Below are 24,153 nucleotides of genomic sequence, written 5' to 3' on the forward strand. Positions count from 1 at the left end.
GCTGTGTCCCTGCCCTGCCGGGCTCCCTACTGGGCAGCATTCTCACGGCTGACAAACTTAAAGGCCTGCTTGGAAGGAGTCGTCACTTTGCAGAGTTGCCACATCGGCTGCTGCTGGTCTCCAGTAAAATATTCCATTGCCAGTGCTTGGCCCATGGTACTCTGCTCCACCAGTCAGTGGGTCACTGTTCCCACGGCTGCTCCACCATTTACAGGGTGGAGTTCTGTTGTGGTGGTGGTGCTGCTGCATTTTTGCAAGCACCATGCTGGCATTAGGGTAAATGGCTGCAGACCCGCCATTTTTTTTGCTGTGTTGAAAGGCGACTAGGAGGTTGGTGCCGTTGTCTGACACTACACTGCCCGCCTGGAGCTGCCATGCGTCATCCATCTCGGGACCAGACCCTGGTTGGCAGCCAGGATTGCAGGCCCAGTATGGCTTCTCTCACCAAAATACATCAGCTTCAACACAGCCGGACACCTGCTGAGCAGTACCCTAGAATAGTGCAGGGGTGTTTGGTGGATGGCTCAGTGCAGCTTGTGTCTGGGTTGGAGGTAGATATGCAGAAGTAGGAGGTAGGTGGCAGAGGAGGGGATTGGGTGTAGTCTCCACCTGATTTCCCCCCAGTGGTACCACCAGTTCTAATGGTGCCCCCATAATGGCACCCTCCTCTGCACCTAGGAGGGTGACCCAATTGGCAGTAAATGATAAGTACCGTCCCTGCCTATGGCTGTTTTTCCATGTGTTGGTGGTAAATTGAACTCTTCTGTGGGTAGAATAACATGATGAAACAAAAAATAGATTAGATAAACAGAGTTGCTTCTTGGCATATCATGGTGGAATGAGTCCTTAGCTAAAGGTGCTTCAAGAGGGCTCTCCCTGGAGGGGATGGAGGAGATTTTTCATGATGGCATCCAATTTTGCAATCATCTTCCTTTTCACAGCCACTTCAAGTGTGACCAGTCTTAGCACTGTGATGGAGTAGAACCTTAGAATTTTCTGATAAGTTTGTTCAGGCATTGTGCATCAAGTTGCTTCCCCAGAAGACCACAGCTTATAACAATTCATTGGCAACTTTGGATTGATAGAACATTTCCAGCAGCTTGCTGCATACATCAAAACACCAGCGTCTCCTTAGGAAGTTTAGTCTTCTCATAACGCACCTCTGTGTTGTTGGAGAAAGACCATTTGCTGTTAATGTGAACCCCCGGACTTGTAGCTATGCATCAGTTCCACATCCTCCCCCAAGTGGTGAGTGGTCTCAGAAGCCCTTTGGCATGCCAGAAGTCCATCCACCAGTTCTTTTGTCTTGCTAATGTTGAGTTACTGGTGTTTGCAATTTAAGGTAACTTGCATTTCAACACTTCATTGCTCGTCGTTCATGTCATCTTACTCTGGAGGAAATGAAACCCATCTTCCATAATTCACTGGAAAAGTAAAGCCTTGTGTTATTTAAAAGCAGTTTAGGCCAGGTTTATTCTTAACATGACACAACACGTGGTCTACTGCTACACAAGTGGTGTACTGTTTATACTTTTGTGTACTTCACATAAATCTGGAAGATTTCACCAGGTGGTAGGGTGAAATATCATCACAGTAAGAAAGTAATGTTCAGCTTCGCTGTGTTATGAATTGCCTGAAACATCCATTAAATTATCAGGACACATTGCTGCAATATCTCTGAAAAAGATGGTTAATGATTACATCCATCAATCCAGAAATGCACCCGTTCCAGCAAGCAACAGGTGCGAGACAGAAACGATCCCTGGACGCAGCATCAGCTTATCGCAAGGTGAATGAATACAAGTGCACGCATACAGTAGCATCATTTTAGCATCACCAAATCCCCAAACTTGCACTTCCTTAGAAGGAAACCGGAGAAGACTGTGGAAAGCTCCCAGGAAAACATGCAAATTCCAAGCAGATAACACCAGGGACATGATTCCTTACGAGGCAGAAGCGCTGCCTCTTTGTCACCGTGCTGCACCCCCACATGTGCGATTATTAACATTATTAATAAGAAGAAGAGGGGGGAGACTTGTCCAGAGGCAGGACGAGAGGAGGAAAGTAAAGAGTTTTGAACTGGGGGTAGGAACTTTGAATGTTGGCAGTATGACTGGTAAGGGGAGAGAATTAGCAGATATGATGGAGAGAAGGAACGTTGATATATTGTGTGTGCAAGAGACTAAATGGAAGGGGAGTAAGGCTAGGTGGATTCAAATTGTTCTATCATGGTGTTGATGGGAGGAGAAATGGGGTAGGAGTTATTCTGAAGGAACAGTATGTCGAGTGTTTTGGAGGTGAAAAGAGTGTCAGGCAGAGTAATGATTATGAAGCTGGAAATTGGAGATGTGATGATGAATGTTGTTAGTGCATGTGCACCGCAAGTTGGGTATGCAATGGGTGAGAGAGAAGATTTTTGGAGTGAGTTGGATGAAATGATGAACAGTGTACCCAAGGGACAGAAAGTGGTGAGTGGAATGGATTTCAATGGGCATGTTGGTGAAGGGAACAGTGGAGACGAGGAGGTAGGTATGGTGTTAAGGAGAGGAGTGAAGAAGGTCAGAGGATAGTGGATTTTGCCAAAAGGATGGACATGGCTGTGGTGAATACGTATTTTAAGCAGAGGGAGGAACATAGGGTTACATACAAGAGTGGAGGAAGATGCATAGAGGTAGATTACATCCTCTGCAGAAGAATTGATCTGAAGGAGATTGAAGACTGTAAAGTGGTGGCAGGGGAAAGTGTAATTAAGCAGCATAGGATGGTGGTCTGTAGGATGACGTTGGCGATCAAGAAGAGGAAGAACGTGAGGGCAGAGCCAAGGATCAAATGGTGGAAGTTGAAAAAGGAAGACTGCAAGGTTGAGTTTAGGGAGGAAGTGAGACAGGCACTGGGTGGCAGTGAAGAGTTACCAGACAGCTGGGAAACTACAGCAGATGTAGTAAGGGTGACAGCAAGAAGGGTGCTTGGCGTGAGATCTGGAAAGAGGAAGGAGGAAAAGGAAACCTGGTGGTGGAATGAGGAAATACAGGAGAGTATACAGAGGAAGAGGATGGCAAAGAAGAAGTGGGATAGTCAGAGAGATGCAGAAAGTAGACAAGAGTACAAGGAGATAAGGTGCAAGGTGAAGAGAGAGGTGGCGAAGGCTAAAGAAAAGGCATATGATGAGCTGTATGAGAGGTTGGACACTAAGGAGGGAGAAAAGGACCTGATTGGCAAGACAGAGGGACCGAGCTGGGAAAAATGTGCAGCAGGTTAAGGTGATAAAGGATAAAGATGGAAATGTACTCACAAGTAAGGAGAGTGTGTTGAGCAGATGGCAAGAGTACTTTGAGAGGCTGATGAATGAAGAGAACGAGAGAGAGAAGAGGTTGGATGATGTGGAATTTGCAACAGATTAGCAAGGAGGAAGTAAGGACCGCTATGAACAGAATGAAAAATGCAAAGGCCGTTGGTCCAGGTGACATACCTATGGAAGCATGGAGGTGTTTAGGAGAGGTGGCAGGGGAGTTTTTAACCAGATTGTTTAATGGAATCTTGGAAAGTGAGAGGATGCCTGAGGTGTGGAGAAGTGTACTGGAGCAGATATTTAAGAATAAGGGGGATGTGCAGGACTGCAGTAACTACAGGGGAATAAAATTGATGAGCCACAGCATGAAGTTATGGGAAAGAGTAGTGGAAGCTAGGTTAAGAAGTGAGGTGATGATTAGTGAGCAGCAGTGTGGTTTCATGCCAAGAAAGAGCACCACAGATGCAATGTTTGCTCTGAGGATGTTGATGGAGAAGTTTAGAGAAGGTCAGAAGGAGTTGCATTAAGTCTTTGTGAACCTGGAGGAAGCATATGACAGGGTGCCTCGAGAGGAGCTGTGGTATTGTATGAGGAAGTCGGGAGTGGCAGAGAAGTACGTAAGAGTTGTACAGGATATGTACAAGGGAAGTGTGACAATGATGAGGTCTGCGGTAAGAGTCACAGATGCATTCAAGCTGGAGGTGGGATTACATCAGGGATCGGCACTGATCACTTTCTTATTTGTAATGGTGATGTTCAGCTTGACAGACAAGGTCTGTGGACTATGATGTTTGCTGATGACATTGTGATCATAGGGAGCAGGTTGAGAAGACCCTGGAGAGGAATAAAGGTCAGTAGGAACAAGACAAAATACATGTGTGTAAATGAGAGGGAGGTCAGTGGAATGGTGAGGATGCAGGGAGTAGAGTTGGCAAAGGTGGATGAGTTTCAATACTTGGGATCAACAGTACAGAGTAATGGGGATTGTGGAAGAGAGGTGAAAAAGAGTGCGTGCAGGGTGGAATGGGTGGAGAAGAGTGTCAGGAGTAATTTGTGACAGGTATCAGCAACAGTGAAAGGGAAGGTCTACAGGACGGTAGAGAGACCAGCTATATTATATGGGTTGGAAATGGCACTGACCAGAAAGCAGGAGACAGAACTGGAGGTAGCAGAGTTAAAGATGCTAAGATTTGCACTGGGTGTGGCGAGGATGGATAGGATTAGAAATGAGTACATTAGAGGGTCAGCTCAGGTTGGATGGTTGGGAGACAAAGTCAGAGAGGCGAGATAGTGTTGGTTTGGACATGTGCAGAGGAGAGATGCTGGGTATATTGGGAGAAGGATGCTAAGGATAAAGCTGAATACACTGCGCCTCCCAGTTATTTTGCTGGTACTGCAACTCATACATGCTTCTCATTAATTTAATTTCTGAGGACATGCTCAGGGGAAACATCAAATGATCGCTGGGAACGTGTGATAGCCGTGATGCATGCTCATACGTCTTCTGAATGTGAAGTATAAACTGGCCCTAAGTGTTTCAAATTCAACATATTTTACTCATTGCAGTGTGATGTATAAGCCCAATCAAATACAGTCATATGAAAAAGTTTGGGAACCCCTCTTAATTCTTTGGATTTTTTGTTTATCATTGGCTGAGCTTTCAAAGTAGCAACGTCCTTTTCATGCATGACATGCCTTATGGAAACAGTAGTATTTCAGCAGTGACATTAAATTTATTAGATTAACAGAAAATATGCATCACAACAAAATTAGACAGGTGCATAAATTTGGGCACCCCAACAGAGATATTACATCAATACTTACTTGAGCCTCCTTTTGCAAATATGACAGCCTCTAGGCGCCTTCAATAGCCTTTGATGAGTGTCTGGATGGAGGTATTTTTGACCATTCTTCCGTACAAAATGTTTCCAGTTCAGTTAAATTTGATGGCTCCCGAGCATGGACATCCTGCTTCAAATCATCCCATAGATTTGTGATAATATTCAAGTCAGGGGACTGTGACGGCCATTCCAGAACATTGTACTTCTCCCTCTGCAAGAATGCCTTTGTAGATTTCGAACTGTGTTTTGGGTCATTGTCTTGTTGGGATATCCAGCCCCTGCATTAACTTCAACTATATGACTGATGCTTGAACATTATCTTGAAGAATTTGGTATTGGGTTGAATTCATCCGACCCTAGACTTTAACAAGGGCCCCAGTCCCTGAAGTAGCCACACAGCCCCACAGCATGATGGAACCTCCACCAAATTTGACAGTATGTTGCAGGTTTTTTTCTTGGAATGCGGTGTTCTTCAGCCTTGCAAAGCACTTTTTGTTATGACCAAATAACTCAATTTTTGTCTCATCAGTCCAAAGCACTTTGTTCCAAAATGAATCTGGCTTGTCTAAATGAGCATTTGCATACAACAAGCGACTTTGTTTGTGGCGTGAGTGCAGAAAGGGCTTCTTTCTCATCACCCTGCCATAGAGATGTTCTTTGAGCAAATTGTGCTGAATTGTAGAATGATTTACAGATACACCATCTGCAGCAAGATGTTCTTGCAGGTCGTTGGAGGTGATCTGTGGGTTGTCTGTAACCATTCTCACAATCCTGCGCATTTGCCGCTCCTGTATTTTTCTTGGCCTGCCAGACCTGGGTTTAACAGCAACTTTGCCTGTGGCCTTCCATTTCCTGATTACATTCCTTACAGTTGAAGCTGACAATTTAAACATCTGAGATATCTTTTTGCAGCCTTCCCCTAATCCATGATACTTTGGGAGTTGTTTTGAGGATCCCATGCTGTCACTTTTCAAAGGAGAGTCAAAGGGAAGCACAACTTGCAATTGACCACCTTAAATACCTTTTCTCATGATTGGACACACCTGTCTATGAAGTTCAAGGCCTAAATGAGCTAATCCAACCAATTTGGAGTTACAAGTAATCAGTATTGAGCAGTTACATGCATTCACATCAGCAAAATTATAAGAGCACCCAAGTTTTTGCACAGCCAGTTTTTCACATTTGATTTATTTCCATACAAGTAAATACTGCTTCACTAAAAATCTTTGTTCGGAAAACACCCCAGTACTTAGATATTCCTAGGAAATGAAAGACATACCACTATTTATCTTTTTTGTTGAAAGCAGAGTAAATTACTATGCAGGCTGAGAGGGGTTCCCAAACTTTTTCATATGACTGTAAAGCTGTGTCTGTGTCTACTCCTGAGAGGCAACTGCCCTTTGTTTATTAGTATGAGATCTGGCTTAAAACTAAACAAAGTTCTTGTACTGTTAACAACAAACACTGTGCTTGCTGATGCTTTGTAGAGCCAAAATAGTTCTGGTCAGATTCTGGTACTATGATTGTATTTGCCAAATTGTTTGCATTAACCAGGCAGGGTTTCTTTAGCTTTTCTGCTTCGAGTGTCCTCATTTTTTAATTTTTTTCTTTGGTGAAAAGTAGGTGCCAGATTTAAATTTTTTAAATTTGATCGAGACATTGATTACTTTGTTTTCTTTCAGGTGGCACTCTTTTCGAACCTTGTGTGATTATAACAAGCGCATCTGCTTGGGTAAGTAGTATGTAATGATTTTTTTAATTTTCTGGTAAAAGTGAAATGAACACAGTCCACAATTCTAGCAGAAATGATCATTGTTATTTGAGGTATTTGATATTGCAAATAATATCAAGTTTACATTTCAATGCATATTTTGTGTGTTGAAATTTATATAAAATAAAACCATATAGTCCATCAAGCTTGTTTGGTTAGTTAATAGCTAAGCTGCCTCAATGTCTCACCCAGACATTTTTTAAAAGTTCTGCCTCAGTTTGTGTGAAGAGAAGTGCCTTGTGGCCTCAGTCTTAAATGCACTTCCCTTTAATGTACACTCATATGCTCAAGTTTGTGATTTTCTGTTTAATTAAACAAATTCTTCTGCATCATCCCCTCGTCCAGGAGGTCTTCAACTTGCACCTCCAAATGAGTTCTCTTGCATTACGAGAGAAGCAGGGTACATCAAACCCGAATGGGCCATCTTCTGTGCCTCCATTGCTGCGCAGAGCTGTGGCCGTAAAGTTGTTGCTCCCTGTTGCAGTGGTAATCCCTGAACTCAGTGATGGACTCCAGCCATAAAAGGAGCAATCAGACTGAAGAAGGAGGCCTTTTGAACCTGACTAATTTGTGGGACTTTACAGGCAGTTGACAGATACTAATGGGCCAAACTGATAGCGCTAATAGCTGTTGCAAAAGCAAAAATTTGGATGTGGAAGAAGTTTGGTGAGGCCAAGAAAAATTACTTTCTCTTGGCCTTGAAGTAATTCTGCCAAGCTGTCAGACAACTCGGAAGGAAGAAGCAGTGCTTCACACATGTGGTTTATAGTAGGAATAAAGTGCTGCTGACCTCACCTGAATAAATAGGTGGAAGGAGCAGTTTGAGGACCTTCTGAAGTCCACCAACATGCAAAGAGACTTGGAAGGTGACAGTATGTTGGAGTGGGCACACTCCTTATTGGCAAGGCTGTGGAGGTGGATAAGAGTCTTCCTGAATTCTTAAAGGCTCTGGATGTTGTTGGATTGTTTTGGCAAACTGGGTAGTGGTCCCCATCTTTTAAGAAAGGAGGACAAGAGAGTTTATTCCAACTTTAGGGGGATCTCCACCTCCCAGAGAAGGCCTATGCCAGAGTTCTGCAAAGGAAGATTCTCATGTTGATCGAGCCTCAGATTCAGAAGAAACAATGCTGATTTCATCCCGGTCATGGAACACTGTACCAGCTTTTTACCTTTAAGGATTCTGGTGGGTTCATGGGAGTATATCTATCTAGTCTTCATGTGTTTTGTGGACTTAGTCATATGACCACATCCCTTAGGGTGTCCTATATGGGGTGCCGGACATGCTCTTATGGGCAGTTTGGTCCCAGTACAACTGGAGCGAAAGCTTGGTTAACATTGACAGCAATAAATTAGACTCATTCTTGATAGGTTGGACTCCACCAAAGCTGCACTTTGTCACTGATTCTATTCATAATTTTTATGGACAGAATTTCTAGGCATGGCAAAGGAGGGTAGGATGTCCAGTTAAGTGACTTCAGGATCACATCTCTGCTTTTTGTAGATGATGTGGTCCTGTTGGCTTCATCGAGCTGTGACCTTATACTCTCAGTGGGGTGGTCAGCAGCTGAGCGTGACATAGCTGAGATTATGATCAGCACCTCTAAATCATGGTTCTCAGTAGGAAAAGGCTTATGTGTCCTCTCTAGGTTGGGGATGAATTGATGCCACAGTCAGAGGAGTTTAAGTATCTTGGGGTCTTGTTCATGACCGAGGGAAGAAGGAAGTGGAAGACTGGCAGATTGGAGCAAGGTCGCAAGCAGTTCGCAAACATTGTACCGGTCAATCATTGTGAAAACAGCTGAGTAAAGACAAAGCTCCCAGTTTACCAGTCAATCTGCGTTCCTACCCTCACCTATGGTCACAAGCTGCAGGTAGTAACTGAGAGAACTGTTGTAGCCCATTCTGTACCCCTTAACATACTACACCCTGAACTCCCACTTCTACTAGTTTGATGCTCAACCTCTCATTTGGTAACTTGTTGAATGCTTTTTAAAAGTCGAGATACATAATACATGCAACAATCTGATTGTCTGCTCTTGTTCATCTTGCTCACTCTTCAGTAAAACTCCCATTCTTGCCACTTGTTGCTCAGTATTTTCCTTAATAATTCAGTCTGTAAGTTACAAGTGGTGCATATTAAGCTTAATGGCCTGTAGTTACTTGGATCTGCCCAATCACCTTTTGTATATAACAGAATAATGTTTGCTGTTTTCCAGTCCTTCAGAGTCTCCCCAGTGCACTAACATATGCTAACTAACCTCCTTAAGCACTCAAATAGTATCTAATTCTGGTGATGTGTTTGACTGTAACCAACAAGCTTTACAATTTCTAAATCATTCAGTACCTCCTTACTAGTCTCTGGTACCACTGGAAGGTTATCCATTTCCAGACATGTGAAGAGTTCGAAAAATACATATTTAGAACATTTACTGTTTAACTTATCAACAGTTCAGAGTAATGGGGATTGTGGAAGAGAGGTGAAAAAAAGAGTGCAGGCAGGGTGGAATGGGTGGAGAAGAGTGTCAGGAGTAATTTGGACAGTCGGATATCAGCAAGAGTGAAAGGGAAGGTCTACAGGATGGTACTGAGACCAGCTATGGTATATGGGCTGGAGATGGTGGCACTGACCAGAAAGCAGGAGACAGAGCTAAAGGTAGCACAGTTAAAGATGCTATGATTTGCACTAGGTGTGACGAGGATGGATAGGATTAGAAATGAGTACATTAGAGGGTCAGCTCAGTCAAGAGGTGAGATTGCATTGGTTTGGACATGTGCAGAGGAGAGATGCTGAGTATATTAGGAGAAGGATGCTAAGGATAGAGCTACCAGGTAAGGGAAAAAGAGGAAGGCCTAAGAGAAGGTTTATGGATGTGCTGAAAGAGGACATACAGGTGATGAGTGTAACAGAACAAGATGCAGAGTAAAGAAAGATATGGAAGAAGATGATCCGCTGTGGTGACCCCTAACGGGAGCAGCCGAAAGAAGAAGAAACTTTAAGATAATACTGTTCTGGTACAATAAACTAATTGGTGTTTCACCACATCCTTTTCTAGGTCTCTTACTAACAGCCCAAATAAAATCTTTTCTCATAGACTTACGGGTATTTAGCACGATGATAAAAACAAAACAAGAGCCCATAATAAAAAGAAAAAGCAAGCACTTTAGCGTAATGATAAAAATAAGCGGAGATAAAATATGTATTGTATATGTAAAAACATTTCATATTCAGGTCTTTATATGAGCTTATTAAATTGTAGATCTCGGTGACATTATTCTTCTCCACTACCGCATACAATAATTTTGAAATTTTAATATGCCAAAGACAAAATGTAATACATTAAAAATGACCTGCCTTAATAGTAGAAATATCAAGATTAAAACATAAGTACCTGCACATATTAAAATTACAATTATAAGGGTTTAATTTCCTACAAAAGTATGGTCCAAAATGGCCAACAAATGATTTCAGGGCTAGAGGGCAAGAAATAGGAGTAATTCACAAAAAGCTTGAAGTTTTGCATAGCTACATGTCAAAATGAAATGTATATCACATATGGGGGTTTTTTAATACCAATCAGTCAGGTGTCTGGCAAAAAAATACTGAAGTGAGCATTCATATGTAGTTGTTGTTAACATTAACAGATCAGATGTTGAACAGATGTGCCAGTGTCTAATAAGGATAAAACTGGGCAAGTTTTGAAGTGTTGAGACAGTGGCATTTTCCATTTAATTCAGGACAAATTTATCTGGACATTAACAAACAGTAACAAATTAAATAGAACTTTACTGAGGATAAATAAGTAGCTAAATAGTTATAAAGAAAATCCAGCTGTATAATGCTTCCAAATCAGATACCTTTAGTGCTAACCATAGGTCTTATGAATGCATGGGCCTAATCATTGAAAAGAATATTAGGAAAGTTAAAAGGTAGTTGGAGAGAAATATTGCAGAAAATGCAAGTGATGACCCAAAGAAAAAACTCTCTGTATTTTAGCAGTATAATATCAATCAAAAAGGAGGTGGAATGTAGTTATCTATACTAATAAAAGGCAAAGCCCTCACTGACTGACTCACTGACTCATCACTAATTCTCCAACTTCTCACGTAGATAGAAGGCTGAAATTTGGCAGGCTCATTCCTTGCAGCTTACGTACAAAAGTTAAGCAGGTAATTCTACGTGTAATAGTCATAACTGAATCCCACTTACATACATATAGCCATATGCAGCTCGGTCACCATGTGAGGCGGAGTTGCGTCACCTATCACCAGGCCTCTCATGTAGTTGGCTGCCTGCCTATATTACGTTCCCCTTACCCACGCCTCCCACGTAATCGAGTGCCTGCCCTTATAAGGCCGTCCATCGCGAAAGAGCGAGAGAAACTTTTAAGTGCCGGGTCTGAGCTAACATTAAATAAAGCCGTGTACATTGCAAGATCGCACGAGATATTCGCGAGATACAATTTAATGAGAAGACGCAGGGTATAAACGAGACTTTTGATCACTTTGTAACAGAGTTAAAATTGCTGGTGAAGGACTGTGCTTATGCAAATGAAGATGAGATGGTCAGGGATAGAATAGTGTTTGGCACAAACTCCGCGAAAGTGCGAGAGAAACTTTTAAGTGCCGGGTCTGAGCTAACATTAAATAAAGCTGTGGACATCACAAGATAGCACGAGATAGCACAAGCACAGCAGAGAACCTTCGATGCATGTACTCCGAGCAGCACACGTGAACTGACTGTGAATGCAGTACGCAGACAACAAGCAAGAGCTCCAAAGAGCGCTGAACAAAAAACGCATTACACAATTGAGAAAGCAGCAAAAGAATATGAAGCGTGTGACGCATACAAGCATATTCATAAGTGCAGCTACTGCGGAAACAAAGCATGCGGTGGAAAAAGTCAATGTCCAGCCAAAGGAAGACAGTGTAAAAAATGTGGTAAATTGAACCACTTCACTAAAATTTGCAGGACTGGGAAAGGTAAACCCGTGCATGCAGTGTTTCATGTCTCAGATAAAGAGGAAGACGAGCTGTTTATTTATGCAGTAAGAAAGGAACAACCCTCTGAAGCTGAACAAGCCTTTGTAGACATATCAATAGGAAAGCAAGGTGTAAAGCTTAAGTTTAAATTAAGTTCATAGACACGCTGCTGCTAAATATTCTCAGTCAAATCCACAACTTAATATCGGGAATGCCTGTTAAACATCTTAGATTCACGAGTACCGATTTGGGTAGTGAACACTTTGATGAATGAAACCTATTATTCTTACAATGGCTGACAAACACGGAATGTAACTTGAACGCAACACATCCTCCAAATACGAACCTGATTGAAAGAAATAATGGTAATCAAATCCTTGATGACAGCAACACTCATAACAGTCACAAAACAATTACATAGCGTGTACAGTGCTGTATAGAAGAGCTCATCTTAACCTTTTGTCTTCAACAATGTCTCTGAAACACAAATATGATGCAAGTGCTGGTGATACACTAAAGAAGAGAAAAACCATCACCATGGAAAATAAAGTAGAAATAATAAGTTCAGAGAGAGGTGAAACTCCATCATTCATTTGCAGAGCACTTGATTACAGTCGGTCAGCAATAGAATTTATTAAAATAATGTACCTGTTCCGACTTGCATACAAATTCAACTTAAGAACAAACCTACTGTCCCTATCTTGTACATAACCCGGGGACTGTCTGTACATAAATATAGGCAATAAACTTGAAAAAAACTAAGCAAGGGGAGTAAGATTATTTAACCTGGACAATGGTTTGGATTTGGATTTGACAGGGTAAACATATTTCTTAATAATTGATTTATGTGTTGCTGCAATGTGAACATCTAAAAAAACATTTATGAACCCCTCTTGTGTGGATATGACATTGCTTCTCTTTGCAAAGATAATACTTTCTTAATCTTAATTTACAAAGGGTGGTCTAACATCCGCAGCAAATTTCTTTGTTTGCAGTACTGCCTAGGGCTGCCAAATTAACCAAAAAATATGGCTTAAATATTCCAATTACATGACACTGAGAATAGTGAGCGAATAAAAGAGCAGGCAAGAGGCAAGCATATAGAAAGTGGACTTGTGTTTTGGATGGCTGAGTGCCATTTATCTTGCAGCATTCAGAGTAAAAAGCCAGTTGACCCCTATGGACTCACCCGGAAAAGCATCACAGTATCAAGTCATGGGCCGCACAATCTGACAACTTTTTTTTTTTTTCTCCTTTTCAAATGCAGCAGTATTTTAATAAAGGCGGCCTAAAAAAAAATATATATATATATATATTTATTTATATTTATATATATATATATATATATTTATTTATATATATATTTTATATTTATTTATTTATTTATTTATTTATATATATATATATATAATTTTTTTTTAACGTCATCGTTTTTGGCATTATGTGTCAAACCAGCAGCCACTTAAAATGGGTACTATTTTTTTGGGACTATTTGTAGCATGTAGACTCTTTAAAATAGGCATTTTAAATTTGTGCAATAATAGAAAAATCAGAATTATAACAGTCATTTCCCATTTGCTTTAATGAGAACATCTTAGCTTTAATCTCTTTGGCTTTAACCCCCCAAGTGTGACTTGGGCTTAGAATTCTGTGCAGTTATAGTTAACCATGAGTCACACTCAGGTTGATGTGTAGTGATCTGCTTTACATTTCTAAGCCCAAATAACACTCAGGACAGAATTCTGCTGCGATGTAGAGGATGAAATAACATCATGGTGCAAAACAACATGGATATTTCTATGTGTTTTGCCACTGTGGTAGCTCATGAATATTTAAGGGGGCGGAACCTCCAACAAACACATTGGCAATCAAAAAGCCATCAAAGCAGTTTTAGAATGAGCTAAAACTGAACTCTTGCTTGAATCAAACAGTGGCAATGTCGAAGTGAATTAGTCATCAGACATTGACACAGAAAATGAAACTGATGCATGATACAGCTGTATGTGACCAAACTACTATGATATGCCCACTGAATTCTGTCACGTAAAGCTTCACCCTCTACGTATCGTTCACAATACGGCACCTTCAATGTTCGTGTCAGGGGAAATGTGGAAGTCACTGAACCTGGCACTGTGTTAGCCTGTAATCTGGCACTGACATTCTACCCGTGTGTGCAAGCAAGTGAAAAAAATATAAAAACAGTGCACAAAGTAACAGTCAACTGTCCCGATTGCAACATTGGGCCATATGTTGGTGTTTCAAAATGTATTGCACAAATGACATATACTAAATCTAGAAATACAGCAGTGGACACTAGACATACCTTTTCTACTCTATGTATGTTGGTATTTACCTACTTCTGTTATACATTTTTTTTTTTTTTCTTGTTGAAAGATTTGTTTTTAACACATCTAGTCAATGTCAGAATTAGTGCAGGTAAAACGATTTGTTCTTTTACAATAGTGTCACCTTCATATAAGACCCTTTTTAATAAATGTGAATTATATTTGAATAGTTACTTTCAGGGTTTGTTTCATGGGTCCTCCGTGCATGGAGTATGCATGTTCTCCGCGTGACTGGGTTTCCTCCGGGTGCTCCAGTTTCCTCTCACAGTCCAAAGTCATGCAGGTTTGGTTGCATTGGTGATCCTAAATTGTCCCTGGTGTGTGGGTATGTGTGCACCCTGCCCAGGGTTTGTTTCCTGCCTTGCGCCCTGTATTGTCTGGGATTGGCTCCAGCAGACACCTGTGACCCTGTAGTTAAGATATAGCGGGTTGGATAATGGATGGATGAATGGATAGTTACTTTTAAATCCAAAGCCCTGGTGTGGTTTGAAATGGGATGTTCTGTCCATGCAAGTAAGAATGGTGAGTTCAATCACAAACCTGTTCCTTCCAGATTAGATCAGTTGGATCAATTAATTAGATCAATTAAAGTCATGTGGAAAGGGGCTGAATTTCAAAACCTTTGTAAATATCTAGCATATATTTGATGCGACAAACAGTAATTTACTATATAAAAATTCTAGTCTGTTATTGTATATCCTGTGTGAAAGTTGTTTCTTCCAAGTTTTGGCATAAAATTGGGCAGTATGTACACACACCATAACACTGATGCTTTTGTTGTTTACTGTTGAACAGACAAAAGTCAGTAACATTACACTCCTGCTACCTAAGAGTGAAACAGCTGCTGTACCTGCACTTTTTGTTCCTCTGCATTGACCATAGATCTAGAATTTGTTCAGATTTTTTGTTTAAACTAAAGACAGCTGTGTGATATAAACTAATTTTCAAAGTGTTTTTTTTTTTTTTTTTTAGCAATAGAGATTGGTCCTGATCTGCCTTCAGATACTGTGATTGACAAGTGGCTTGGGGAACCAATAAAAGCTGCTGTCTTGTCTACCAACATTTTTCTGACCAATAAAAAGGGATTTCCTGTATTATCCAAATCTCACCAGAAAATTATCTTCAGGTTATTTAAGGTGAGTCATGTTTAAAAATTTACAACACTCTTTTCAATTGAAATACGTTTGCAACATGACAGTAGAAAAGTTACCAGTAATTTCAATTAAAAGCAAATATAAGCCATATCAGAATGTTTTTTTTAATTGAAGGGTGGTGGTCCTTGGACTTAGAACATAATTCCCCAGGTTTATATTGGAAACCAGAAAAATGTTTGAATACTAGAAACTGGAAGATATTTGCCTATTCTGAATAGGCTATTCCTTATAGAAACTGTGTTTAGAATTTTTAAAGGCCTTAGACATTTGGTACAAAACTGTTTCTCATTCATTTATTGCATGTCATTAAATTCAAAGGTATTGTAAACATTAATCCATACAATATTTTATATATTTTTTTTTCTTGTGTTTAGTTAGAGACTCAGTTTATTTTTACGGGTACAAACAGGCATTCAGATAAGGAATTCCGCTCATACTTGCAATACCTGGAGTACCTAAACCAGAATCGACCAGCCCCCAATTCTTATGAGCTTTTCTCCAAAGGTTATGAAGATTACTTGCAGTCTCCACTTCAGGTATGTATAATTTTAATCAATTAAAGAAATTATATATATTTTATATTAGATAGATAGATATTATTGCAAATACAATCCTTTGTTGAGATTGTTGAAAGGCATTTTTTATTCTAATATATAAGAATAAAAAAAAATCATCCTTTATAAATTATTAATGAATATTGTCATTAAAAATTATAATTGCTACTTTGGCTATGATGTTTTAAAAATAGCACAGTAGATCCATAAATTGCATTAGACATGTTGGAATAAATTTTAACTGGAGTCTGTTGTACATGATGGAAGAACTAATGGAGATGTGATTCATGTTGGTTGGAAATGCCAGTAACAATTTAACATTTCACAATTTTGTACATGTAACAAGTGCTATAACAACAACTTGTACTACTTACATCTCTCTCTCTCTCCCGACCCCAAACCCCATTATATTTGAAATATAGCAGGTTTTCCCTACTGTAAGTCAGTTCCCTCTTGGACTTAGACCTGTAATCTTGTCTAGTGGAAGTGGAAGTCCCAGCTGGGATCATTATCACTGCTCCGCATGTCACACTACCTGTGACAAAGTAGGCTGCTGTCTGTATATACTCAGTTCTTATAATAATGCATACTGATAATTTTAATAAAAGAAAAATCAACATTTTTATTATATTGTAGTACAAAGTGCTTGATCATTTTGTCCTTATGGTTACTGCTGTTTTACAGTCAGTTAATGGGAAGGATAGATACATCACACCAGTAACATTTGTCCCATGTTTAAGTGTCTTCTACTGATTTACACTAGTCCATCATAATAAATGTTTTAATGCTTTGAAAATAAAGGTGCTCCTATTTCTTTTCCTCTCTTCTCTTTCTGAGACTTATAGGATAGAGTGACCTTAATAAAATAAAATGCTGTTAAAAAAAAGTAAAAATAATAAAGCTGCATCTTTTTAAACAATAGTTTTCAATTTATGTAATCCATTTTCTTAGATTTATTACCTGAGATTTTACTTTTCATTATGTTATGTTTCATTATGTATAACAAATTATTACAGGCCCGGTTTTAACAGAATACACGTTAACATCACTTTGTTAGGAAAGTAATCAATTTTATTTGAAACTTGTTATTTATTCATTTTAACAAACCTTTTTACAATGTAGCAGTACAAATTTTTACTTTTTTAATTTTGATAATTGTGAAGAATTAAATGTATTTTTAATATTAATATTTTTATATAAATGTATGTATTTACATTTGTATGCACGGTGCTGCTTTGTATTAAACTGTAACTAATCTGTTACAGTTTTTTCCATTTAATGAAACTGCTTATGAATTATTTGCTAACAAAATTAAAGAACAGCCATTAGAAGTTATCATGTCCTCAGTTATAAACTGTATTTTACCAATTTTGTAATGAAACGTTTTAACAGTTTCTTTATGCTTGAACTGAGTTTGGAGGCCCTGCTACTTATCAGTATGATCAAAGGACCCCAATGACATATCAATGTGTTATGCTTGTATCTGAAAATTGTCCGATATTTGTAGAATGCATTCCTTTTTATACTATGCAATTACTAAATCTTTATAATTTGTACAAGCTATTTCTGTTTCCATTATAGAAGGATATGTAAATAATACAGGTTGTTTCAGCATAGCTTTTTTGCATTTGTGTACTTTGTTTACATGGCTTTCCTTTGGAGACGTTGTTTTTTCCCCTACTCATAATCCAAAGACATGCTGACTCCTTATGAAACTGTACATGGCAAGATATTTGTAAGATTCTTTGAAACGGGCTTGAAACTCATCCTGGACTTTTGGAATATGCTGCTGTGCTAGTAAACATAGGTTCAGGAGCATATCTGTTTTTTAAAAAATCTTAAATTATCCATATACTGTTAATACTATGTATGTAAGATTAATTTTTCCTTCACCTTTTGAATGCCTTTCTTTTGCATTAATATTTTAGCCTCTTATGGATAATCTAGAATCTCAAACCTATGAAGTATTTGAGAAGGACCCTATAAAGTACTCACAATACCAACAGGTAAATTTCCCTTATTTCAGTGTTAACTATATTTGTCGCAGACCAAAACTGTGCTTTCCCACAAAAACATTTGGTGAAAAAAATTACCAATACTATCAATGTGTGTGCATGTTATAAAATGTGGTTTATTGATTTTGCAGGCTGTTTACAAGTGTCTGCTTGACAGGGTACCTGAAGAACAAAAGGACAGTGTTACACAGTGAGTAGTGAGACAGCTAATATTTACTTTGAGCTTTTTGGGCCTGTATGCATTTCAAAACTGATTGGTTATTTTGTAGGGTACTAATGGTACTGGGCGCTGGCAGAGGACCATTAGTTAATGCCTCTCTAAGAGCTGCTAAGCAAGCTGATCGTAAGATTAAAGTGTACGCTGTGGAGAAAAACCCAAATGCTGTAGTAACGTAAGTTATGTGTGACTTTGCATTAACATTTTTTGGGATGAGACTAAAGAATTGCATAGATGCTGGTATATGTCTTAAGATTCCTTAGGCTTTAAGAAAAAAAATTTAAACTTAGCTTGATATAGCATGGGGCCACTGTCTTAACAGTGAGGCTTCCATAGAGTTCTGCAATCACCCTGCTATAAACTGGTTCAGAATTCCATCTGACAAGTATTGCATCTTTCTTTTTTAATATATGTGAGAAGTGTCCGGTTGAGAAAACAGAGTGGTACTATTACAGAAACAATATATATTGGTGACTTCTGTTTGTCTTCATGCAGGCTGGAGAATTGGCGTTTTGAGGAGTGGGGTGATCAGGTAACAGTTGTATCATGTGACATGCGTGAGTGGGAAGCACCTGAAAAAGCTGACATTATTGTTAGTGAGCTTTTAGGATCATTTGGTGATAATGAGCTATCTCCAGAATGTCTTGATGGTGCTCAACACTTGCTTAAAGGTATGGAGAAATATTTATATGCATAATAGTTTTTATTTAAATTTCACATCACTGAAAATAAATTGTACTAGAACTCTTTTCTGTTTCTATACCAACTTCCTTAATGAAGAATGTACTATATTAATTTCAGAATGTGTTTTTTTTTTTTTTTATAATTGGCAGCCCGTACTTTTTTTTTGTTTAAGCTCTTCTGTTGTGGCACAGGCAGTTAGTAAAATTAATGAGAAAAGACCTCAGGAAACATTATAGAACTATTGATTGGTTAAATCAAGATTGCATTGTCTGAATAAAGATATGTTTTGCACTTAAGAGCTGCATTTCACCTACTTAGTAGTGCTGCACTGGTTTTTTTTTTTTTTTTTCCATTTTTTTTTTAATTGAATTGATTAAAAGCAAATAACATTCCATATGAACAAGTCAGACTTAACAAAACTAAATTCAATTCAACCCCCACCCAAGAGGAAGAGAGAGTGCTGTGCTGGTTGGATAGCTTCCTAGCTTTGCTCTGGCTATTGATCCATTCTCAACAACGTGAGAATTGGCTTGTATAATGAAAACATGATGGTTGGTGATAGGTGAACGATTTAGAACATATGGCTGAAGACAGTAAGTTAATATATCACAACTAAAAAGTTGACACATTTTGAAAGTTCTTAATCTCTAACCATTTTCTTCAGTTTACAAAGTAGATTTGAAAAACAAAGTATTAGTACTAACAAGCCAAACTCTAGAACAGTGATGCTTTTATGTCATCTTACTATATACCTGTAATTACTGTTGTAATACACAAGGTCTAGACTATTAACCTGGTCTCAATTAAGTAGACAAAAATGTGATTGTTTAGCTGCAAATTAGCCTTTAGTTTCCATTATATTTTAGAAGAATATTTAATTTATGACATTAGATTCCTAATTACATTGTTCTTTTCCAGAGGACGGAGTGAGTATACCCTGTTCTTATACCTCATATCTGGCACCAATCTCATCTTCCAAATTGTACAATGAGGTGCGGACATGTCGTGAAAAGGACCGGGACCCAGAGGCACAGTTTGAGATGCCCTTTGTTGTTCGTTTGCACAACTTCCATGAGCTTGCTGAGCCAGAACCATGCTTCACCTTTCATCATCCCAACAAAGGTCAGTTTCCCTGCATTTTGTATGCTTTAAGGATATTTTTGGCTTACACTGTCCTATGTACCACATTTTAACAAATGGATTCTGAAGCGATATAATGTTTATCTCTAAATGTAACTATCAGCTTACAGTTACATTTTGTCACAAGTTTATTAGGTACAGCTGAATACAGCATCAGTCCGTGCATAGACAAGGTGTTGAAACTGAGAAAGAAAGGTACTGTCCCTATGTGCCCCACAGTTGTTTCAAAGTACCTGGTGGTGAATATCTACTTCAAATACCACATTTGAGTGTTATGTACATACAGTATATTCTATAGGGTTGCAATTTTGTTAAACTGCAGCCACTGTTCTAGAGCCATACTTGGACTTTTCTAGCCTTTTAGCAATGAGCATTACACTGCTGAAAAAGCCTTCGAGATAACTGTGGCATTTGGATGCTTCTCTGCTCGAAATGAGGAAACCAACATAACTAGAAGCCGAGAGTCACCCGACCAGCAATATTATTTTATAGCTTTTCAGCTAGCTGCAACCATGTAATTCCCTCCCCCACTGCACACACACAGTGCAGCTTTGTAATGTATCTAAATTTAAAAAAACAATTGTCAATTCCTAACATTATTGCATGTTCTGCTGAATAGGTGATCATATTCAAGTAATGGTTATTGCTGCTTCCCATGAACATATTGAGAAGGGTATTTAATGGATGGCACAGTTGCATTCATACTTTGGATAGAGATTTGTCCCCTCAGAATGTTTTTTTTATTTGTGAAAATGTATTGTTTAAAATAATTTAGACAAATAAACATGCATTTTAAACCATGGATGTATCTATGAAGATGGCAAAATATTTAGCTTTATTGACGAACTTCATCTTTGGCAGCAAAAATACACCAATGAATAGACAGAAATGTAATGACTGAGGAATACTTACAGCCTGTAGCTACAGCAAGATTCAGGACAACTACTAATAGCGGGTGCACAATGGGAAAATAATATAGTGTCTAGTGTCTTACTGCAGAGTGAGTGCCTGTAGCTACAGCAAGATTCAGGACAACTACTAATAGCGGGTGCACAATGGGAAAATAATATAGTGTCTAGTGTCTTACTGCAGAGTGAGATTTGCTGCTATCATCTCTCATCAGGGTTGAATTCTCAGTCCCCAGAAATGACCACTTTCTGCCATATTTGATCATAGTCCTAGACTTTCATCATCTCTCCTAGACTACACATCATATCTTCCTTTCTGGTCTTGTGCTCGTCCAGAAACTGTAATATGCCACATCCTCAACTCCACATATTGTTCATCCATTCTCCACATATATTTGAACCACCTTAGTGTATTCTGAGTTTATCATTTATGCATGCTGCTGCTTTTTCTTTTTTCTGTCTCTCAATAACCCACCACATTCACATCTCTGTTTTTTCAACGTTGTTCTTCGTGTCTCCTCATTGTCCATGCTTCAGTCCAGACCAGCATCACAGGTCGAATCATTACTTTATACACCTTGGAGTTTAAATTTAATGTAAATTTATTTTCATGCATTTCACCAGACAGGTCCTTCCATTTATTCCACCTGGATTTGATTCTTGATTTTTTTTTTATTTTTTATTTTTTTTTTTTTTTTTTTACACATCCAATAGTTGCTGTTATAATAGACACCAGTTATTTTAAATGGTCCACTTATTTCAGTAGGGTGCTATATTTATCCACAATTCTAACTTGTCACTTGATTTTATTGCAGACCATCCTTTCTATCTTGTTTACATTTGTTTATATTCGTTTTTACTCAAGACCACTCTGTATTCTTATTACCACTTCTTAGTTACTGAAGCAATCTTTGAAGTTGCTTTTACAAAGGCTAGGCCAACTCCATGTAATCGCATTAGCTGCTGTTATCATTTTTAATGACATTGACTGTGAGCAATATTGAATACAAATTGCTCTGTGTTACTTTTACAAGACATAACGAGTTTTTGATTAGCTATACATAGATTGTATCGCTTGAGTTATCATTTATGGCACACCACTTCTCTTACTGCTACTACCTCAGGAAAACTAAGACAAGTCAAGGAGTAAGCCCACATTTTTTCACGAGGCTGCCATTTTGTGTTAATTGATGGGGATGTTTTTCTAGCCATCATCAATCAAAGAGCTCAGAAGACATTTTTCCATTTTCCAAAATTAAAGTGAAAGAAGCGATAAAAGCTGCAAAGGGCAAAATTAACAGCTTTAATAGAGTAGATTTATTGATTTTGCTGTCTGATGTGGCACATTGCTTAGTGTTGAAGCTTCAAATTTCCAAGGGACTGTAAGGAGTTTGCACATTTTCCTTTGTGTGTCAGTTTTCCCTTGGTTATAATTTTTTTCTTTTACCTCAAGGTTCTATACATTTACAAGCCAATTTACCTGGAAGGTACTGTCTTACTAAACAGTTACATATACATGCATTTATTTATATGATAAGATTTTCTAGTCCTTCTGATTTGGACCATACCTCAGTTTACATGAAAACTCCACCCAAACTTGAGTGTTTTTCTGTGAGGAAAAAGTGCAAGGAATCTGAAAAATATCATAGACATACCTCATAAACATGGAAGTATGTGTGCTGTAATTAAACCCTTTTCTGCTTTAAAGTGGGCATATTAAGTAAGTATTAAGGCCTTTGTTTCTTGCTTTTTTTTCTGAGCTGCCTTTGTAATCTGTCGGAGGAGAAGTGCTTTTTTTTTCTTTTTAATTTATAATTCTCTACTTTAGAACACATGTTTCTAAAGCATATGAATATAACAGTTTTTGAAAAATACCAAACTTATCCTTTAATAGACTAGTGTGAGAAAATAGATGACAAGGACATTCCATTTTTTTTGTACTGTTTTTTTTTTTTTTATGAAGGAAGAAATCTCTGTGGCTAATGTTCAGATAAATCCATTGGGAGTATGGATATGTTTGCATGTGTGTTGGCAATATCAGATGTCAAGCATAGCAGTTTAAATATGAGGACCCAGACATTGCTGATTACTTTTTTTATTTGGATGTCTGTGAACAGTTTCTACAAAAGAACTTGCAATGTATGACAATCCTAGAAATGGCAGTGGAGATTGGATATCTGAATGTTTGTGTTTTTGCTTGCTGGCCGATACACTTATTGAAAGAAAAACGCAAAATTTTTCAAATGTTTTCTAATAAATGCAATAATGCTCTACTGTTGAAGGGGTCAACTTTCTTCACTGCATTGAGACACAAGCAAAACTGGTTTCATTACTTTCATCTAGATATTAAATGACAGCAAATAGAATGGCATCATATAACACCACACAGGAGACAAAATCAATAACTTTTAACTGTCTTTTGGGAGGTTAAGAAATGTGCATTTTTCATTTTTATTTTTTCAGCAGAAGAAACCATCAGTTCTACTGTGCCAGCAGATGTTCCAAAAGCTCCTTAGTATATCATAACACAGATGTCCTGAAGAAAAAGATCATTCTGCAGTACGCCAACACGTAGCCTCATTCTATATGTCTATATTTGTATCGAATTGAAAATAACAGCAGGGTAGTTCTCTCTCTTTCACTATTAGAATACATTTAGTTTGGCGTTATAAATTATCGTATTTGAAATCAGCACTAATAAGGCTATCTAGGCAGCAGTTGTCAGACAAATGGAGCAAACTGTAAGGGGGTCTTCACACTTTTGCAGAGAGGCAAACGAAGATATATAGATTTAATTGATATATAGTCCTTTCTTGTACATATTTTTATTGAATTATACAATTAAACTCATTTTTTTAACAGAACCCTAATATATAAATGTGTCATTTGTTTACATATTACAGTATGATGATAAAGTTGCTATAATGTCTTTTTATAATTCTTTTAATTTTAAAACTCACTGCGCATCCTCATTCTTACAGGTCATAAGCTTTGTGAAAGGGTGTACAAGCAGCTAAAATTATATCCGTGCTTAGGGTTTTATGTCTTTCATTTTGTTATTAAAACAATATAGTAGAGAAAGTGATCCAGTGCTTTGAGAGCAGCCAATTTAGGTGGTTTAGACATCTTAAAGAGAATTTTACCGAGTGCATCCCAGTGCGGGTGTTTAGACATGGAGAATTCCCCAGAGGTACCTGGAGGCATTTACTGTGGTTAGGGGAGTCTGGATTGCATTTGTTTCTGTGCTAATCATAT

General features: G+C 38.4%; 1 protein-coding gene across 1 annotated transcript in view; it reads left to right on the forward strand.

Annotated features, from left to right (window-relative positions):
* prmt5 (protein arginine methyltransferase 5) overlaps positions 1–24,153 on the forward strand; it is a 70,784-nt gene that overhangs the window by 38,472 nt on the left and 8,159 nt on the right. The window contains exons 6-13 of the mRNA XM_039747984.1: positions 6,813–6,862; positions 15,199–15,362; positions 15,755–15,916; positions 17,863–17,940; positions 18,081–18,139; positions 18,219–18,341; positions 18,662–18,837; positions 19,769–19,972. Coding sequence (XP_039603918.1) covers positions 6,813–6,862; positions 15,199–15,362; positions 15,755–15,916; positions 17,863–17,940; positions 18,081–18,139; positions 18,219–18,341; positions 18,662–18,837; positions 19,769–19,972 — 1,016 coding nt within the window. The remainder of the gene's footprint in view (positions 1–6,812; positions 6,863–15,198; positions 15,363–15,754; positions 15,917–17,862; positions 17,941–18,080; positions 18,140–18,218; positions 18,342–18,661; positions 18,838–19,768; positions 19,973–24,153) is intronic.

This window comes from Polypterus senegalus, chromosome 1 (genome assembly GCF_016835505.1).
Source record: "Polypterus senegalus isolate Bchr_013 chromosome 1, ASM1683550v1, whole genome shotgun sequence".
NCBI classification, from domain to species: domain Eukaryota; kingdom Metazoa; phylum Chordata; class Cladistia; order Polypteriformes; family Polypteridae; genus Polypterus; species Polypterus senegalus.